Source organism: Oncorhynchus kisutch, linkage group LG8 (assembly GCF_002021735.2).
Source record: "Oncorhynchus kisutch isolate 150728-3 linkage group LG8, Okis_V2, whole genome shotgun sequence".
NCBI lineage: Eukaryota > Metazoa > Chordata > Actinopteri > Salmoniformes > Salmonidae > Oncorhynchus > Oncorhynchus kisutch.
In genome coordinates this window covers 9708582-9729116 of record NC_034181.2, presented here as the reverse complement: position 1 = coordinate 9729116, position 20535 = coordinate 9708582, and the positions used below count along the sequence as shown (strand labels likewise).

The 20535-nt window shown below is 41.2% G+C and overlaps 2 protein-coding genes across 4 annotated transcripts in view; both read left to right on the top strand.

Annotated features, from left to right (window-relative positions):
* Positions 1-15592, top strand: part of mamdc2a (MAM domain containing 2a) — a 44593-nt gene extending 29001 nt beyond the window's left edge. Inside the window, exons 7-14 of the mRNA XM_031829661.1 lie at positions 3263-3356; positions 7801-7947; positions 8612-8877; positions 8973-9069; positions 11778-11933; positions 12116-12375; positions 13284-13371; positions 14740-15592. Coding sequence (XP_031685521.1) covers positions 3263-3356; positions 7801-7947; positions 8612-8877; positions 8973-9069; positions 11778-11933; positions 12116-12375; positions 13284-13371; positions 14740-14801 — 1170 coding nt within the window. The 3' untranslated portion in view covers positions 14802-15592. The remainder of the gene's footprint in view (positions 1-3262; positions 3357-7800; positions 7948-8611; positions 8878-8972; positions 9070-11777; positions 11934-12115; positions 12376-13283; positions 13372-14739) is intronic.
* Positions 15593-19318: 3726 nt separating this feature from the next.
* Positions 19319-20535, top strand: part of slc39a14 (solute carrier family 39 member 14) — a 54264-nt gene continuing 53047 nt past the window's right edge. For 2 of the 3 annotated variants that reach the window (XM_031829657.1, XM_031829659.1), the window contains exon 1: positions 19319-19527. The gene's annotated coding sequence lies outside the window, so the exon portion shown is untranslated. Of the gene's footprint in view, positions 19532-20535 lie in introns of all 3 variants that reach the window. The other variant, XM_031829658.1, reaches the window with a different exon arrangement.

Below are 20535 nucleotides of genomic sequence, written 5' to 3'. Positions count from 1 at the left end.
CCTTAGTCATAGACTGTTCTCTCTGCTACCACACGGCAAACGGTACTGGAGCGCCAAGTCTAGGTTCAAGAGGCTTCTAAACAGAGTCCTGAACAGCTAATCAAATGGCCACCCAGACTATTTGCATTGCCCCCTCCCCCTTCTACGCTGCTGCTACTCTCTATTATTATCTATGCATAGTCACTTTAATAACCTACATGTGCATATTACCTCAATTACCTCGACACCGGTGCCCCCGCACATTGACTCTGTACCGGTACTCCCTGTGTATAGCCTCACTATTGTTATATGCTGCTGCTCTTTAATTATTTGTTATTCTTGTCTCTTACTTCTTTGTAGGTATTTTCTTGAAACTACATTGTTGGTTAAGGTCTTGTAAGTAAGCATTTCACTGTAAGGGCTACACCTGTTGTATTCGGTGACAAATACAATTTGAACCAGTCTGAGCACTCTGGAGCAGGTTTTCATCAAGGATCTCTCTGTACTTTGCTCCGTTCATCTTTGCCTCAATCCTGACTAGTCTCCCAGTCCCTGCCGCTGAAAAACATCCCCACAGCATGATGCTACCACCACCACGCTTCACCGTAGGGATGGTGCCACGTTTCCTCCAGATGAGATGCTTGGCATTCAGGCCAAAGTGTTCAGTCTTGGTTTCATCAGACCAGAGAATATTGTTTATCATGGTCTGAGAGTCTTTAGGTGCCTTTTGGCAAACTCCAAGTGGGCTGTCATGTGCATTTTCCTGAGGAGTGGCTTTTGTCTGGCCACCCTACCATAAAGGCCTGATTGGTGGAGTACTGCAGAGATGGTTGTCCTTGTGGAAGGTTCTCCCATCTCCACAGAGGAACTCTGGAGCTCTGTCAGTGACCATCGGGTGAATTTACCACAGAAGGACTCCAATCAAGTTATAGATGTCACTTCTATTTCTATGTTATATGATGTCGTTTGTCACGGCAGATTTCCTACTCTTCGTCTGAAGAGGTGAAACAAGATGAGGTGTAGCAAGGATCGGACCAATACGCAGCGTGGTAGGTGTCCATGGTTTAATAGGGAAAACTGAACACAAATACAAAATAACAAAGTGAACTGGCAACGAAACAGTCCCGTGTGGCACAGACACAGGAAAGAACCACCCACAAAACCCAACACAAAACAGGCTACCTAAATATGGTTCCCAAATCAGAGACAATGACTAACACCTGCCTCTGATTGAGAAGCATATCAGGCCAAACATAGAAATGGGAAAACTAGACTCACAACATAGAATGCCCACTCAGCTCACGTCGTGACCAACACTAAAACAAAGAAAACACAAGAACTATGGTCAGAACGTGACAATAGAAACATCTCAAGGATGATCAATGGAAACAGGATGCACCTGAGGTCAATTGCAAGTCTCATAGGAAAGGGTCTGAATAGTTATGTAAATAAGGTATTTCCGTTTTTTTATTTTTTATAAATGTGCAAAAATGTCTAAAACCTGGTTTTGCTTTGTCATTATGGGGTATTGTGTGTAGATTCCTGAGGACATTTTTTTTTCTTTAATCCATTTTCGAATAAGGCTGTAATGTAACAAAATGTTGAAAAAGTCAAGGTGTCTGAATACTTTCCGAAGGCAATGTATGTCAGTTTTTCATAGAATTTAGATGTAATCATTTTTTGCATAATATTGATTTACATTGGGGACTGAAGACTGGAGCTGTTTTCTGTCTTTAAAGTATTTTTAATTACATTTTTAAATCATCACTGTATGTCTAATAAAATCACTGTTTATTTCATGAAAATAACTAATAATTTATTGCCCTCAGTCTCCTTTTGCCGTTGAAATGCTCCGTCTGATCGTGTGGGCATGTTGATAAAAATGTTAATATATTTACAACCAAAGCTCTGATTGGCGGATAGGATCATCGAGACTCTAAAGAGCCTACCCTGCTTAACCCTTCAAAGTAGAACGATACGTATTCAAATAAAAGATGTCTGGTCATTGGTCAGAATAATCAGATCAGATTGTGATGTCATGATTGGGCCAAAAACTCCCACTTCAACTGGCTGAAATTCCAGGCGTTATTTTTCAAATAGTTCTTACACAACAAGGGCATTGTCATAATTTTCACAATTTCAGAGTGTTACTTTGACCTCATATAGTGGAAATATCATCCAACAAACAGGAAAATCCTGTTTTGAACTGCACTGCCTATTTAACCTAAACATGTAGCACTGGGCAATATGCACAGTGGTGTTAGCAGTTGATGTTATTCTCCAATAACACAAACCCCAAAGCAAATCAGGGGGAGGAAAATAGGTTTATTCAAATAGGACAAATCATGCTTGGAAGTAGATGGTCATTCTCCCCTGTCCTCAGTGATTCTCTCCAGTGATTCTCCCCTGAACAAAGGGACAGGATCTAGTTGTATAACCCAGCCCTAGCCTGTGGTTGACCCATTAGAAGTCCTTGCAGTACAACTGGGCCAATAACAAGTATCCTATTTTAGGCTCACTGTATAGACAAATTCCTCCCATGACTCTGACCCGTTGATCAATAATTCCCTTTTACAGAAATCCACTATTTCCATTGATTGTTAATTCTATTGACTTCTTGACCTCTCGTACTCTGTCTCTGTGTTTATCTTCGACATATTCTTACAGTGGCATGTAATTATGGATACCAAGAGAAGCCAGGCTCCCCCCTGGCTCTTTGTGTTCCATAATTTTTCCTTCAATTCACAAGATGCTGAATGTACAGTATCTCACCGGAGAAAGTATCTGAGTGAGCGAAACAGCGCCCCTCTGTCTCTTTAGGCCATCTACAGTATCTGATGCTGTCTGTTCCAAATCAGTATGACATTATTGCCAGCCGTAGCATTGAATGCAAGAGAAGCCAGCGAGAAGCCAGCTGCTCTGTTCTGTTACATAACATAATACTGAGTCAATGTCTTTACCATTACAGTCAACTCATTGAAGGTTTTGACTAGGACATTTAGAATTGATAAAAGCTCCATTGACCTGAGAGGCATGTTTTAAATGAAGTTCTGTTGGACAAGCCTGGTCGTTTTAGTGTGGGATCTGGCTAACTGTTGATGAGCGAACTGTTGATGAGCGAACTGTTGATGAGCGAACTGTTGATGAGCTAACTGTTGATGAGCGAACTGTTGATGAGCTAACTGTTGATGAGCTATTTATTGCGCTAACTATTGAGTTTACACTGTATGGTTATCTTCTGATCATCTATTGGTTATATCTTGGTTTTGTCTGTGTTTTCCAGGTGGTTTATGAAGTAGCCTTTAACAGTGCCCGTGGAGGATACGTGGCCATTGATGACATCTCCTTCTCTCCAGAGTTCTGCCACACAGAGACAGGTGAGAGGGTACATTATTACTATGATCAACACAGTGGGGCGGAGAATCCTAGATAATCTCCACTGAGCATGCTTTTTAGTCCAGGACTACAGGCTTAATCTGTGTCTGGGAAACTGGCCCAGTGTGTTTCAGCAACAGTAGCTACTAGCTACATTACACCATCACCACAGAGCCCCGGAGTACCACATAGTCCCTACTCTACCGTCCAACCCATTCTCATTTTCCTCAAGTGTTCCAGACAACATGATTCATCAAAAGAGGTGGGAGAGAAGGGTGTGTTTCCTTTGAAGAAAAGGATTGGAATTGATTAGATTATGATTGGAACATTAACCGCGGATGTAAAAATTATCCTTCTTTTGATTCCACTATCCTCTGAAGTTGAACTAGTCTCTCTCTCTCTCTCTTCTCTTTCTGTATCTTTCTCGCTCTCCTTCTCTCTGTCCCACAGTCTACATTCCAGAGAGAACCTCTCAGTAGCCAGTGTTCTCTCACCCTCAGCAACATGTGTTGTCAGTCAGCCCTGGGCTTAGGATACAGCATGGTACAAGTATTTTAAACACAGTTCTGATATCATAACCACATCAATACATACAATCTATAGCTTGTTTGTAATGTATGGACACTTTTTTTATGAAGTATCCTGCTGTGTCCTGAGAAAGACCTTGCAGCAGAAACTTTGACAATTAAAAGTTTCCATGTTGTCCCTTTTTTGTATTTCTAAAGCTCCGTAAGGTGTAGTATCGTTTCTAAAGCTCCCTAAGGTATCGTTCTAAAGCTCCCTAAGGTATCGTTTCTAAAGCTCCCTAAGGTATCGTTTCTAAAGCTCCCTAAGGTATCGTTTCTAAAGTTCCCTAAGGTATCGTTCTAAAGCTCCCTAAGGTATCGTTTCTAAAGCTCCCTAAGGTATCGTTTCTAAAGCTCCCTAAGGTATCATTTCTAAAGCTCCCTAAGGTATCGTTTCTAAAGCTCCCTAAGGTATCGTTTCTAAAGCTCCCTAAGGTATCGTTTCTAAAGCTCCCTAAGGTATCGTTTCTAAAGCTCCCTAAGGTATCGTTTCTAAAGCTCCCTAAGGTGTAGTATCATTTTCTAAAGCTCCCTAAGGTATAGTATCATTTTCTAAAGCTCCCTAAGGTATAGTATCATTTTCTAAAGCTCCCTAAGGTATAGTATCATTTTCTAAAGCTCCCTAAGGTATCGTTTCTAAAGCTCCCTAAGGTATAGTATCATTTTCTAAAGCTCCCTAAGGTATAGTATCATTTTCTAAAGCTCCCTAAGGTATAGTATCATTTTCTAAAGCTCCCTAAGGTATCATTTCTAAAGCTCCCTAAGGTATAGTATCATTTTCTAAAGCTCCCTAAGGTGTAGTATAATTGTCTGAAGCTCCCTAAAGTGTAGTATAATTTTCCAAAGCTCCCTAAGGTATCGTTTCTAAAGCTCCCTAAGGTGTGGTATAATTTCCTAAAGCTCCCTAAGGTATCGTTCTAAAGCTCCCTAAGGTATCGTTTCTAAAGCTCCCTAAGGTATCGTTTCTAAAGCTCCCTAAGGTACAGTTGAAGTCGGAAGCTTACATACACTTAGGTTGGAGTCATTAAAACAAATTTTTCAACCACTCCACAAATTTCTTGTTAACAAACTATAGTTTTGGCAACTGTTTACAGACAGATTATTTCACTTATAATTTATCGTATCACAATTCCAGGGGGTCAGAAGTTTACATACACTAAGTTCACTGTGTCTTTAAACAGCTTGGAAAATTCCAGAAAATTATGCCATGGCTTTAGACGCTTCTGATAGGATTATTGACAACATTTGAGTCAATTGGAGGTGTACCTGTGGATGTATTTCAAGGACTACCTTCAACTCAGTGCCTCTGTGCTTGACATCATGGGAAAATCAAAAGAAATCAGCCAAGACCTCAGACAAAAAATTGTGGACCTCCCCAAGTCTGGTTCATCCTTGGGAGCAATTTCCAAACTCCTGAAGGTACCGCGTTCATCTGTACAAACAATAGTACGCAAGTATAAACACCATGGAACCACGTTGCCACCATACCGCTCAGGAAGGAGACACGCTCTGCCACCTAGAGATTAACGTACTTTGGTGCGAAAAGGGAAAATCAATCCCAGAACAACAGCAAATGACCTTGTGAAGATACTGGAGGAAACAGGTACAAAAGTATCTATATCCACAGTAAAAACGAGTCCTATATCGACATAACCTGAAAGACCACTCTGCAAGGAAGAAGCCACTGCTTCAAAACCGCCATAAAAATGCCAGACTACAGTTTGCAACTGCACATGGGGACAAAGATCATACTTTTTGGAGAAATGTCCTCTGGTCTGATGAAACAAAAATAGAACTGTTTGGCCATAATGAACATTATTATCTGTGGAGGAAAAAGGGGGAGGTTTGCAAGCTGAAGAACACCATCCCAACCGTGAGGCACGGGGGTGACAGCATCATGTTGTGGGGGTGCTTTGCTGCAGGAGGGACTGGTGCACTTCACAAAATACATGGCATCATGAGGGAGGAAAATTACGTGGCTATATTGAAGCAACATCTCAAGACAACGTTCAAGCTTGGTCGCAAATGGGTCTTCCAAATGGACAAATGACCCCAAGCATACTTCCAAAGTTGTGGCAAAATGGCTTAAAGGACAACAAAGTCAAGGTATTGGAGTGGCCATCACAAAGCCCTGACCTCAGTCCTATAGAACATTGGTGGGCAGAACTGAAAATGTGTGTGCGAGCAAGGAGGCCTACAAACCTGATTCAGTTACACCAGCTCTGTCAGGAGGAATGGGCCAAAGCTTGTGGAAGGCTACCCGAAACGTTTTACCCAAGTGAAACAATTTAAAGGCAATGCTACCAAATACTAATTGAATGTATGTAAACTTCTGACCCACTGGTAATGTGATGAAAGAAATCAAAGCTGAAATAAATAATTCTCTCTACTATTATTCTGACATTTCACATTCTTTGTCACGATCGTCGTATTGAGTAGACCAAAGCGCAGCATGATTTAATGAAAAGACGGAAAAAACACAAAGTACACTAACTAACTAACTAACTAACTAACTAACTAACTAACTAACTAACTAACTAACTAGACGACCGTGACTGCTAAAGAAACACTGTGCTAACAAGCAACATAACATAGACAATAACCAACGAACCACAATATAAAACAGGCTACCTAAATATGGTTCCCAATCAGAGACAACGACAAACACCTGCCACTGATTGAGAACCATATCAGGCCAAAACACAGAAATAGACAAACTAGACATACAACAGAATGCCCACTCATATCACACCCTGACCAAACAAAACATAGAAACAAACAACGCAAATAATGGTCAGAGTGTGACATTCTTAAAATAAAGTGGTGATCATAACTTACCTAAGACAGGCAATTTTTTGATAGGATTATATGTCAGGAATTGTGAAAAACTGTTTTTAAATGTATTTGGCTAAGGTGTATGTAAACTTCCGACTTCAACTGTATATTATCATTTTCCAAAGCTTCCTAAGGTATAGTATCATTTTCCAAAGCTCCCTAAGTTATCGTTTCTAAAGCTCCCTAAGGTATCGTTTCTAAAGCTCCCAAAGGTATCGTTTTCTAAAGCTCCCTAAGGTATCGTTTCTAAAGCTCCCAAAGGTATCATTTTCTAAAGCTCCCTAAGGTATCGTTTCTAAAGCTCCCTAAGGTATCATTTCTAAAGCTCCCTAAGGTATCATTTCTAAAGCTCCCAAAGGTATAATTTTCTAAAGCTCCCTAAGGTATCGTTTCTAAAGCTCCCTAAGGAATCATTTTCTAAAGCTCCCTAAGGTATCGTTTCTAAAGCTCCCTAAGGTATTGTTTCTAAAGCTCCCAAAGGTATCGTTTTCTAAAGCTCCCTAAGGTATCGTTTCTAAAGCTCCCTAAGGTATCATTTTCTAAAGCTCCCTAAGGTATCATTTCTAAAGCTCCCTAAGGTATTGTTTCTAAAGCTCCCTAAGGTATCATTTTCTAAAGCTCCCTAAGGTGTCATTTTCTAAAGCTCCCTAAGGTATCATTTTCTAAAGCTCCCTAAGGTATCGTTTCTAAAGCTCCCTAAGGTATCATTTTCTAAAGCTCCCTAAGGTATCGTTTCTAAAGCTCCCTGAGGTATCGTTTCTAAAGCTCCCTAAGGTATCATTTTCTAAAGCTCCCTAAGGTATCGTTTCTAAAGCTCCCGAAGGTGTCGTTTCTAAAGCTCCCTAAGGTATCGTTTCTAATGCTCCCTAAGGTGTAGTATCATTTTCTAAAGTGACCGTAGCTGGCAACATTTATTCAATGGCCTTTTTTTGTCCTTGGTCTAGATAATTTGGAATGCTTCAAACCCATGGAATTAAGTGGTACCACTGTTCACTTCTACCCTCATGGAATGACTACAGTGTGACAGCTGCTTGCTTTGTTTCAGAGCCGGTGGTTGACCCGTCCATAGCTAACTGTGACTTTGAGGAGGGTCTGTGTCAGTACTACCAGGAAAGAGTGGAGAGCAAGGTGTGGAACAGAGTATCAGTGAAGCCCAACGCCTACAGAATAGGAGATCACACCACAGGGACTGGTGAGTTACACAACTCTTATGGATGCGTCCCAAATTACACCCTATTCCCCATTATAGTAGACTACTTTTGACCAGTGTCCATAGGGCCTTGGCCAAAAGTTGTGCACTCTATAGGGAATTGGTTGCTATTTGGGATGCACCTTATAACGCCTAACATAAAGCCTGTAAGACTTGTCACAGGCATTCATGAGCCCTTTATGTTTTATCGTAGGGCTGAATCTTAACATCCGCGGAAGTCATATTTGAACTTATGTTTCCCATTAACATCGATACATAACTAAGTGAAAAATGTACTTGGAAGTTATGTTATGTTTCGCCCCATAATGATTGTGACTAAATAACATTTGAATCAGTTGGAAATCAAATCTAATTTATTCATCGCATGCGCTGAATACAACAGGTGTAGACTTTACCATGAAATGCTTACAAACGAGACTGACTGAGTTAACAAGTAAGAAATTAGCAAATAAAAAAATCAAATAGTAACACATAAAAAATTAACATATTAAAATGACAATAAGGAGGCTATATACAAGGAGTAGCAGTACCGAGTCATTGTGTAGGGTTATGAGGTAGTTGAGGTAATATGAACATGTAAGTAGGGGTTAAAGTGATGTCCTGTATAGAGAGACGTAACATATCAAATCCTAAATCTCCCCTCCAGGCTCGTTCCTCCTGGCGAACACACGATTCACGTCGCGGCCGGGTTACGTGGGTCGTCTCCACGGTCCTTTCCTCCCCGGCAACCATAAGTACTGTCTGCGTTTCCACTACGCCCTTCACGGCTTCAGGAAAGTAGAAAACGCTCTGGTTCTCTACATCTACGACCAGCACAACGTGGCTCAGGAGAAGGTCTGGAGCCTGGCTGATACCACCAGAGATGTCTGGACAGGGGTGGACCTCACATATATGAAGCCCATGGTTACCAAGGTAACAACGCATGCGTACACAGAAGGGAGGGAGGGATAATAGTAGAGGTTTTTTTTCTCTGCGATAGCCGGGTAATATCTGTGTCTTTCCCCCAGGTAGTGTTCGTCAGCATCTGTAAAAACTTCTGGGACTGTGGCCAAGTGGCTCTCGATGACATCACAGTGACCATTGGGGACTGTAGAATCACAGCAGGTAAGACAGCAGGGCCTGGGCGTGTATACGTCAGGTCTTTGACCTTGCCATTATGTCAAGGAGACTGCACATGGGATTGAATCCTGCCTTGTGATATCCACTGCACATGGGATTGAATCATGCCTTGTGGTATCCACTGCACATGGGATTGAATCCTGCCTTGTGATATCCACTGCACATGGGATTGAATCATGCCTTGTGATATCCACTGCACATGGGATTGAATCATGCCTTGTGATATCCACTGCACATGGGATTGAATCATGCCTTGTGGTATCCACTGCACATGGGATTGAATCATGCCTTGTGGTATCCACTGCACATGCAACTATGAACTATTTCTCCCATTGACATCAATACTTCTAAACAGAACTGAAACAGAGAGATACCCAGTGTCTAGGGTCATCTGATGAACAGATCGGGATGTTCTCCATTGTTGAGTTTTGTAGAAGTAAACAGTCTATTTAAGTTTAAGTTGGTGTTCTTCTCTAGCCGTGCTTGCCAAGCCCAAAGCTCTTTAGTTTCCATCCAAAGTGACGTGTTTATTAAAACACTTGACTATTTATGTTAGCTCTGCTGGCTCAGAGAGCTAGTTTGGCTAGGTTACATATCCAAACGTAGTCCTTTTTTTATTTATTTAACCTTTATTTACCTAGGCAAGTCAGTTAAGAACAAATTCTTATTTCCAATGACGGCCTACCCCGGCCAAGCTCTAACCTGGACGACGTTGGGTCCAATTGTGCGCCGCCCTATGGGATTCCCAAGCACGACCGGTTGTGATACAGCCTGGGATCGAACTGGGGTCTGTAGTGACGCCTTTAGCACTGAGATGCCTTAGACCGCTGCGCCACTCGGGAGCCACTCTAGGAGTGTGCTACTTAACAGTGGCATCCTGCTACTCTGGTAGCAGTCCAGGACTTGATGTTGTAGTTTAGCCTCACTACATAACCTGATCTGAATAAGTGTCACAGGCTGGATGTGATCTTGGGTCCCCCACTGGAGAAACCAACATCTTAACTTAAGGAAATCCTTAACTTAAGGAAATTCCCTCTTGGGCCAAGGGCTGACACTGAATATAAAGTCGCAGGCAGGTCTACCTTGCAAGCAGGGTTATCCTGGCCCTGGCCTTGCTCAAGCCAGAGTAGCTAGTAGCATGAGAAAATATTTCAAGCTGAAATAAAATCAACTACAACTCTCCTCTATTCCTCCTACACAGGCCTCGGCTGTGGATATGTGGTTTTTGATGCCAGCTGCTGGGAGACTGGGCTGGGTCCTTCAGTTAAACTCTTACTATTTATAAGCTCTTAGGCTGCGTTTACCCAGGCAGCCCAATTCGGATCTTTTACCACTAATTGGTCTTTTGACCAATCAGATCAGGTCCTTTGCCCATAACAGTAAACGCAGCCTTAGACGATCAGCCATTGTGGAAAACATCTGGTCTCGCCGTCTATGTTGGGTGGTATATGGTAATTACATGGGCAGTGCCGACTTCAGTCCCTCTGTGCCATTTGGGCTTCGTTCTCATGCCGCTGTGGTGAAAACTATGAGGCCTTCGGAACGGTTTAGATGGGATGTGATAATATTACTGCCAATCTTTCAAAGACTATCACAAATTAATTGTCTTTGATTGTAATATAATTTCACAAATGCATAACAGAAATACATTTCAAAGCACTTGTAAAGGTTTTGTTGTAATGTTGTCATTCTTAAAACTATTAAGACAACAGTTATCTTCAACGCGGCAATGTATTTAAACTCTTTTGGTCCCAGAGTAAAGTGCCATTCAGCAGGGCTGCGATTATGTTGCTAATGACTTTCATAACTGCTGCTGCTGATTCTGCTGCTGATGACCCTGGTAGTGAAGAGCAATGGAGAAATACAGCCAACCCACTCAGACATCATTTCAACATCTAGTTTTGATTTACATTTGGTTGTGTAACGGTTTTCGTCGGAGGAGGAGGAGGATGAGGAGGAGGAGGAGGAGTCGGACCAAAGCGCAGAGTGGGAAGTGTTCGTGTTTTTTTTTATTGAACTGAAATTATACAAATAACAAGAGATTAAATGAAACCGAAACAGTCCCGTAAGGTGCAAACACTAAACAGAAAATAACTACCCACAAAACCCATGTGGGGAAAAAGCTACCTAAGTATGGTTCCCAATCAGAGACAACGATAGACAGCTGTCCCTGATTGAGAACCATACCCGGCCAAAACAAAGAAATACAAAAACATAGAAAAAGTAACATAGAATGCCCACCCCAAATCACACCGTGACCAAACCAAAATAGAGAGCTCTAAGGTCAGGGCGTGACAGGTTGAGATGTCGACTCACATGAATTCAACGTGAAATATATATATTTTTTACCACATCATTGGAATTAGGTTAAAAGTTGGGTGAAAAAAATACTAAATTCCTTTACCTTGATGACTTTTTGCAAATCCAATTAGTTTCCCACGTTGATTCAATGTCATCAGATATAATTCTTGTTGTTGAAATTACGTGGAGACAATGTTGATGCAACCGGTTCTTGCCCAGTGGGAAAGGAGTTATTCTTTATCTCGTTATGAAATCACTTGAGTCATCATTCAAACATCACTGCCAACTGCCAACCTCCAGGGAGTCCGAACACTGTTGATTACCATGTATCTACATTTAATCAAGCTTTGCTGTCAGATTCCTTAAAACAGCTGTGTGTGTGTGTGTTCCAGGGCCGCTGAGACCCCTGCCTGGCCAGTGTAACTTTGAGACAGGGGACTGTGGCTATAGCCAGGAGAAGGAGACAGACAAAGGGGATTGGCTCCGGGTGCGAGGGCAAACCCCCACCTCCTACACCGGGCCCCGAGGAGACCACACTACAGGGGTGGGTGAGTCACCAGTTCGTTCATTCATCCATTCACCCAGCATCAGTTATACACACACACACACGTAATGCTGATGATATGCTGTACTGTATGTCAGCAACGTGTTTGTATGACCCCTGATATCTTCCTCCTCCTGACTGTTTACATTCCACCACTAACCTGTCATATCTCATATCTCTCTTCAGGGTACTTCATGTATGTCGAGGCTTCTCTGATGCGTCCTGGTCACACAGCCCGTCTGCTGTCTTCTGACCTGAGGGGCTCCGCGGGGCCACAGTGTCTGGTCTTCTACTACCACATGTACGGCTCTGGCACCGGCTTGCTGAGCGTACTCCTGCGCCGCGGCGATAGCGAGCAGGACACGTTGCTATGGAGACGTCGCGGCGAGCAGAGCATCTCCTGGATGAGGGCAACGGTGGACTATGAGTGTGACCGCAGACACCAGGTAGAGAGACACACAGAGACAGAGAGACACACACAGAGACAGAGAGACACACAGAGACAGAGAGACACACAGAGACAGAGAGACACACAGAGACAGAGAGAGACACAGATACAGAGAGACACACAGAGACAGAGAGACACACAGAGACAGAGAGACACACAGAGACAGAGAGACACACAGAGACAGAGAGACACACAGAGACAGAGAGACACACAGAGACAGAGAGACACACAGAGACAGAGAGACAGTGGATGGAAATGGGATTTAAACTGTGGATGGAAACAGGGTTTAAACTGGATGGAAACGGGGTTTAAACTGTGGACAAAACAGGGTTTAAACTGTGGATGGAAACAGGGTTTAAACTGGATGGAAACTGGGTTTAAACTGGATGGAAACTGGGTTTAAACTGTGGATGGAAACGGGGTTTAAACTGGATGGAAACGGGGTTTAAACTGGATGGAAACGGGGTTTAAACTGGATGGAAACATGGTTTAAACTGGATGGAAACTGGGTTTAAACTGTGGATGGAAACAGGGTTTAAACTGGATGGAAACGGGTTTAAACTGGATGGAAACGGGGTTTAAACTGGATGGAAACAGGGTTTAAACTGGATGGAAACAGGGATTAAACTGTGGATGGAAACAGGGTTTAAACTGGATGGAAACGGGGTTTAAACTGGATAGAAACAGGGTTTAAACTGGATGGAAACGGGGTTTAAACTGTGGATGGAAACAGGGTTTAAACTGGATGGAAACAGGGTTTAAACTGGATGGAAACAGGGTTTAAACTGTGGATGGAAACAGGGTTTAAACTGGATGGAAACAGGGTTTAAACTGGATGGAAACACTGTTTAAACTGTGGATGGAAACAGGGTTTGTGATGATGATTTTCTTTGCCTTTCTTTCCAGATTATATTCGAAGCGATCCGAGGACCATCAATAAGAAGTGATATCGCTATTGATGACATTGTGTTTAAAAAAGGACCGTGCACAGCAGGTAGGTTCTCTGGCCAGGCCGTCATTGTAAATAAGAATTTGTTCTTAATTGACTCGCCTGAATAGATAAAGGGGGGAATCAGAACTTGAGAACACACATTACACACATTACACAGTTTACACATTATACTCTATCTGGGGAAACTTCAACCAGTTTAGTATGACATCATAATGACAGGCTAAATCAGCAGCAAAGTTGTACTCTGATACTGTAATCACTGAGCTATTTCTGTTTTGTGATAGAATAGCTTAATGCTGTGTAGACGGGGGCTGGTCTGTACAGCACGTGATAGAATAGTTTAATGCTGTGTATACAGGGACTGGTGTGGTCTGTACAGCACGTGATAGGCGGTATCATGTCTAATCACGGTTCAGTAGCTCAGTATAATAACCTCTTTCACACAGTGCAGTACAGCATCCTACCACAGGTCCTCAGTCAGAATAGAGACAGTTCTCTATACATAGAAATATGAAGTATAGAATACACAGTTCCCTCTACATAGACTTATCAGGTATAGAAAAGACAATTCTCTGTACATAGAAATATGATGTATAGAATACACAGTTCCCTGTACATAGACTTATCAGGTATAGAAAAGACTGTTCTTTATACATAGAAATATGAATAGAATCACCTCGTCCCCAGGTTACTCCATGAGAGGCGGCTGGGGACCAGATATACAATAGATAAGACACCAGGGATCAATTCCAATTTAATTTGAAATTCCCCTTTTTTGTTCTTTCTCATGAAGTGGAGAATTGACATGGAATTAAATTAAATATTTTTACATTTCCCAGTTAATGGAATTAATGAACATAGTATAAAAAATGTACTATAAGATTGGTAAGATTGGTTTTGAATCATTGCAACGTGTATTGCTATATTTCCAGTATACTTAAGTTGTCTGAACAGTGGCATGATCCGCCTGAAAGCCCGAGGGAATTGAATTCAAATTGGAGTTTGCGGAATTGTTGGGGATAATATTGAATTGGGAATTGAATTCTTCGAATTGACCTAACATTCGAATTAAGAGGAATTAAATTATTTCTGAATTCAAAGACTGACCTAGAATTTTTATTGAATTAAATTGAATACAGGGAGAGAGAATTGAATTCGAATATAATTTGTAGAATTGACCCCAATCATGATAGACACTGTTACAGGAGGCTGCTGAGTGGAAACGGGCTCATAATAATGTCCGGAACGGAGCAAATGGAATGGCATCAAATTCATAGAAACCACTTGTTTGATTAATTTGATACCATTCCACAGATTCCGCTCCAGTCATTACCACGAGCCCGTTCTCCCCAATTAAGGTGCCACCAACCTCCTGTGGATGCATGTTAATCATTCTAATTTCTCTTCTAGATCCTGGAGACACAATTCCATATTCCGGCTTTTCAGAAAACTTCAACGAGATTGAGTACTGAGGGAAACACTGGATTGTCTGTGTGTCTGTGTGTGATAGAAGACTGGGTGGGGACAATGGTGAGAGATTGTGTGTATGGGAGTAACTCCTGCAAGACCATTTACCTAGAGTAGAGACATGCTAAGTGCCAGTCATTAGTTTGCCCACTGTTTCTTCTTCTTGTACAAGGTAGGACAAAATGTAGGCTTACAGACCTTTGTACAGTCAAAACTCTTTTTTTTTGTAGAAAATCATTCAATATGTTCAAACGTAATATTTTCTGGATTTATGTCAATTTATTCTTACTCCCCTCGATTTATGTATTGTCAGTGCAGAAATATGTTGTTGGATTGTTTTAAAAACGCAACATTTTTACTGCACAGTTCATGTCTGACCCCTAGTGGTGGAAGATCATAACTGCAGAGAATTCACACGTCTCTATTCTGTCAAAAAAAGAATACATGAATAGTCTGTATACAAATGCAATAGTAAATATTCGACTAAACTTGTAAAGCACTGACCCACCTGTATATCGAATGTGTATCTAACATTTACACGATGCATTGCAAATGATATCTAACTCCTCACTGTGACAAAGGATTTGTGTCCAGCTTTAGGTCTGAAGTCAGAAGATAACCAGCGATTCATATATCAAAGTCTACTGGGATAGGCTACTCTTCTCTTTCTCAGGTTTCTTACTTTTCTTTTCTAAACATGTTTTTTTCCCACGTAGGGCTATGTTCTGCTGAAGTTTAGTATGTAAATGATGCTTTACAAATAAACATGCTCAACAAATAAACATAAATACAGACACATTATTTGTTTTAATAGAACCTAGAACACTTGTCAGGGGAATTGTGTGACCAGATCAGTATTACTGTCTGATTTACAGTCAAATCAAATAGAAGCGTTTGATACCCTCACCTGGGAAGAACTAAGGCAGGAGTGACAAACTCATTCCATGGAGGGCATAGTGTCTGCTGGATTTTAGTTTTCTTTCAATTAAGTCCCAGACAACCAGGTGAGGGGAGTTCCTTACTAATCGGTGAATTTAATTCATCAAACAGGTACGAGAGAAGATTGACAAACCTGCAGACATTCAGCCCTCTGTGGAATGAGTTTGACACGTGAACTAAGAAAACGTGGCTGACATGCAAATCAATGTTTAATTTCAGTAAAGGTTCAGGTCAGGGTTAAGGATTTGGTTAAGGTTAGGGTTAAGGTTAGGGTTAAGGTTAGGGTTCAGGTTAGGGTTCAGGTTAAGGATTTGGTTAAGGTTAGGGTTCAGGTTAAGGATTTGGTTAAGGTTAGGGTTAAGGTTAGGGTTAAGGTTAGGGTTAAGGATTTGGTTAGGGTTAAGGATTTGGTTAAGGTTAGGGTTAAGGTATGGGTCAGTAGTAGGTTTTGTCTAGTCGGGCTGTCAATGGGATGCTGGTCAGAAAACTCCCTTTTAACTCACCTACCTGCTGCTTTCAGTGTTGTGCCTTCTTATGATGTTACCAGTTTACAGTTTAAAAGTTAAGTCTGGTAAACAAGCACAAGGAACATGATTAAACAATCCATCTGTTTGTTTACAGATGTATGTAGCAAAATATAGAGGACTGTTTTAATAAAAATAAAAATGACAAGATGTTTAATATATATTTTTTCACTTTTTGTTTTTGTAAAAGCATATTCCTAATGTAACAAATTACAATCACAGTTTCTAGGAGAATCTATAGAGGGGAAAAAAACAAACCAAGTGTATTAAATATTTCAGCTTTAGCTTTGCTTGTTTGAAATAGGATGACAGTAAAACGTATTGGCAGGAGTACAGGAGTAGGAGTACACACATATCTCAGTTCCTTTCACTTGACGGCTCTGTCAAATGCTACTGACTAGTTAAGGCTACTGACTACTTAAGGCTACTGACTACTTAAGGCTACAGACTAGTCAAGGCTACAGACTAGTCAAGGCTACAGACTAGTCAAGGCTACAGACTAGTCAAGGCTACTGACTAGTTAAGGCTACAGACTAGTTAAGGCTACTGACCAAGTTCACAACTGACCAGAAACATTGACAAATAAAACCAGGGAGCACACTCTAAAATCCAGGGAGCACACTCTAAAAACCAGGGAGCACACTCTAAAAACCAGGGAGCACACTCTAAAAACCAGGGAGCACACTCTAAGAACCAGGGAGCACACTCTAAAAACCAGGGAGCACACTCTAAAAACCAGGGAGCACACTCTAAAAACCAGGGAGCACACTCTAAAAACCAGGGAGCACACTCTAAGAACCAGGGAGCACACTCTAAGAACCAGGGAGCATACTCTAAAAACCAGGGAGCACACTCTAAAAAGAAAAGAACTCTGGAGTATCCTTTAGGCTTTAGGGGTTCTTCAAATTGAAACTGTGGGGGAACCCCGATAAGAACCCATTTTAATGGATCCTCGAAGAACCTTTTGAATTTTTGAACTATCCCCCTATTATTAATAATAATCAGCATAACAATAATAACAATAAAACAATATTTTAGTTGTCGGTGTTTATTGTGATTTTAGTGACAAAGCAGAATTTAAAAAATCTAAATATGAGGTAAACTCCCAGCAGAGACCCAAGTCCAATGGGTTTATCCTCTGGTGTGGTAATGTTAATGTGTTGATGTTCTCTGTATCCACAGCCAGAATGATTTTGCAGTGCATGGTGATTGAACGGGTTTCCTGTTATAATGGTCTCATACACATACCTTGTCCATAATGTAGAGGCCTATGGGATATTCATTCAAGAAGAAGTGGTTTATTTCTAGCTTTATTACTGGGGGAAAAATGTCCACCTCTCTATTACAGATTCTGTTAAATTTCTAAAGGTAAAAATACTTCTAACAATAAAACTCTGTTACAACATTAAGACACAGTCTATGACATTCTTAAAATGACATATAGCCAATCATGACCAAATTGTAGATAAAAATACAACATGTTTATTTTCAGATATTAATTTCAGCTACAAAATGAAATCATGCAAAAGAAACACAAATAAACAAACACGTCCAGGTATCCTTGTTCAACATAAATGTATGTAAAACAACCACAACAATGATGAAACATAATGTCTTCTACTCCAGAGGTTGCCCATTCATGACGGTGAACGCCAGGGAGCCAAGCGATTGTCTCAGAGTCAGAACAAAGGCACCAGGCAGAGATCTTCAGCCATATTGGTTCCAGCCTGGGGATTCAAGAATATGATTATAAAATCATGATCCAAATCTGAAACACCCAAGTCTGCTTATCAAGGTCCTTTTGAGCGGCTGATTGCTACAACGTGGTTAGAGCAGGGCAGGAACAAAAACCTGCACTCTCAGTCGCTATCCTGGAGGATGGTTTGGCCACCTTTGATATAAAATATCGCAACATTACAACCGAGTACTTTTGTCTTTGTGAAATGATTGTTGTTGTTGCCACCCTTGCCACCCTTGCACAAGCCTGCGCATCCACACACAAAATGTGGCCTTTCCTATTGCTCAGAACATGCTATTCTTCAATACACTCTATTGCTGTGTGTGGGACGTTAACCAGCATTGAGTTGAGTCCAGGCACTTTGTGCATGGTTTACAGCAGGGGTGGAAGCTGACAATTAATCACCTTATAAGGGAGGGTGCTTTTAACTGCTTGGAACGTAAAGCCTCTCCAAACAGGGCATTACTGCAGTGGCATAACGCTACACAATCACACTATTATTAAACATAAAGAAACACTGATAAAACACTGATAAAAGGACAGCATGGTTTTCAAATGGCTCTCAAAAGCCTCAAACAAATGACTAGGAGAACAATGACACCGCCACACACTATACACACACACACACACACACCCTATACACACACACCCTATACACACAGTGTATACACACACACCCTATACACAATTATTTTAATAATTTAATGGATGTTTTGTGCACACAGGTGATGACTAAAGTGTCTTATTAGGAATTTTCTAATTTGATTTCTCTATGTGGCCGTGTATGCAAATTCTCTTTCTGTGCCGGACGTCAGTTAAACTGCAGTACCGAAGCAAAACTGTAGGAGCAGTCGAAACCGTGCTTCAAGACCGGAACCCTGGCCCAAGTCAGTGGTACCTAACTATTTCACATTAATTAAAACTATTACACATTAATGCATGTCCCCTGGGAACCACTGACCAAATTGGGTCCTGTCCTGTGATAAGTATATGTAGCATATCTGTTATATCCGCTTGAAGGCGCTAAATCCTAAGAAAAGACTGGTTAACGACATTCATGAATGGGATGTCATCATCAACATGTCATTCCAGAAAACTATTCAGCAGCTATATCAATGCAAACGCCTGCTAATAAGTCCTCATGTCTATTATGCCCTAATCAGAATAGTACCTGAAAATCATATTTTAACTGCAATATCAATTTTGACCATTTTAGAGGGGAGGAACGAGAGCTCAAACATAAACACATTGAGTACGATTTCAAACCGGGACAAAATGTAACGCGCCGTAAGGGGCGGTCTTTTAACGTCACTGCTTCTCATACAGCGAATGGGCCGAGAAACAAGATCATATCTGGTCCAGCGTTATCTTTGGCATGAGAGAGAGAGATTAGTAGCCTTTGTTGCATTTGTGATGCATTGAAAAGGGTGCCTTCTTTATGGACGATTGATTGCAATATATATATATATGCAAAGTAAGGAAGACATCACACGTGCGGGAGTTAGTTAGCGAGCAGATCTTCCCCAGCGGGTAGGTGAGCATGCATCACATCATCCAATGATGCTTCTTGGTCTGTCGTCGTCGTGGCTTGCTAGCTAGTCCACGAATATACAATTGAGCTGACTATTATCAATGTTAACATGTCTCTTGTATGCATAGGCTTTGCTAAATGTGGGGTGTCATTGTGAATGGGCTAGCTGACAAGGCTAGCTAACAAAGCTAGTTAGCTAACGTTAGCTGCTAGCTCAATAATGGACTAAATGAGCCTAATGTTACTCCTTATGAATTATCTTACATGATCTGTTTAGACGCGAATTGGCTTTACCGGTAAAAAAATAAATACTCAATTTAAACGTGAATCAATTCACAATTGCGGTACAGTTCAAGAAACATAAAGCCATCTAACTTACTTTTATATCACATCAACATATTTGCGCGTATTTATTTTATTTTACTAGGCAAGTCAGTTAAGAACAAATGCTTATTTTCAATGACAGCCTAGGAACAGTCGGTTAACTGCCTGTTCAGGGGCAGAACGACAGATTTGTACCTTGTCAGCTCGGGGATTTGAACTTGCAACCTTCCGGTTACTAGTCCAACGCTCTAACCACTAGGCTACCCTAGAAATGTACACTTACTGTACACTTAGTGTTAATGGAGCTACTGTAAATGTAATAATTATGTAAATTGTATTTAATGTCTACAGTAATAGCGGAATGAAATAAATAAATCATGTGTATTGGGCCCCCCACACAATTGCATTTATTAGCGCATGCTTTTTATTGGTCAACAAAACAAGGACCTGCTCTTGTTGTTACATTGACTGGGCCTGAGCTGCACGCTAACAGATTGTTGTTACATTGACTGGGCCTGAGCTGCACGCTAACAGATTGTTGTTACATTGACTGGGCCTGAGCTGCACGCTAACAGATTGTTGTTACATTGACTGGGTCTGAGCTGCACGCGAACAGATTGTTGTTACATTGACTGGGCCTGAGCTGCACGCTAACAGATTGTTGTTACATTGACTGGGCCTGA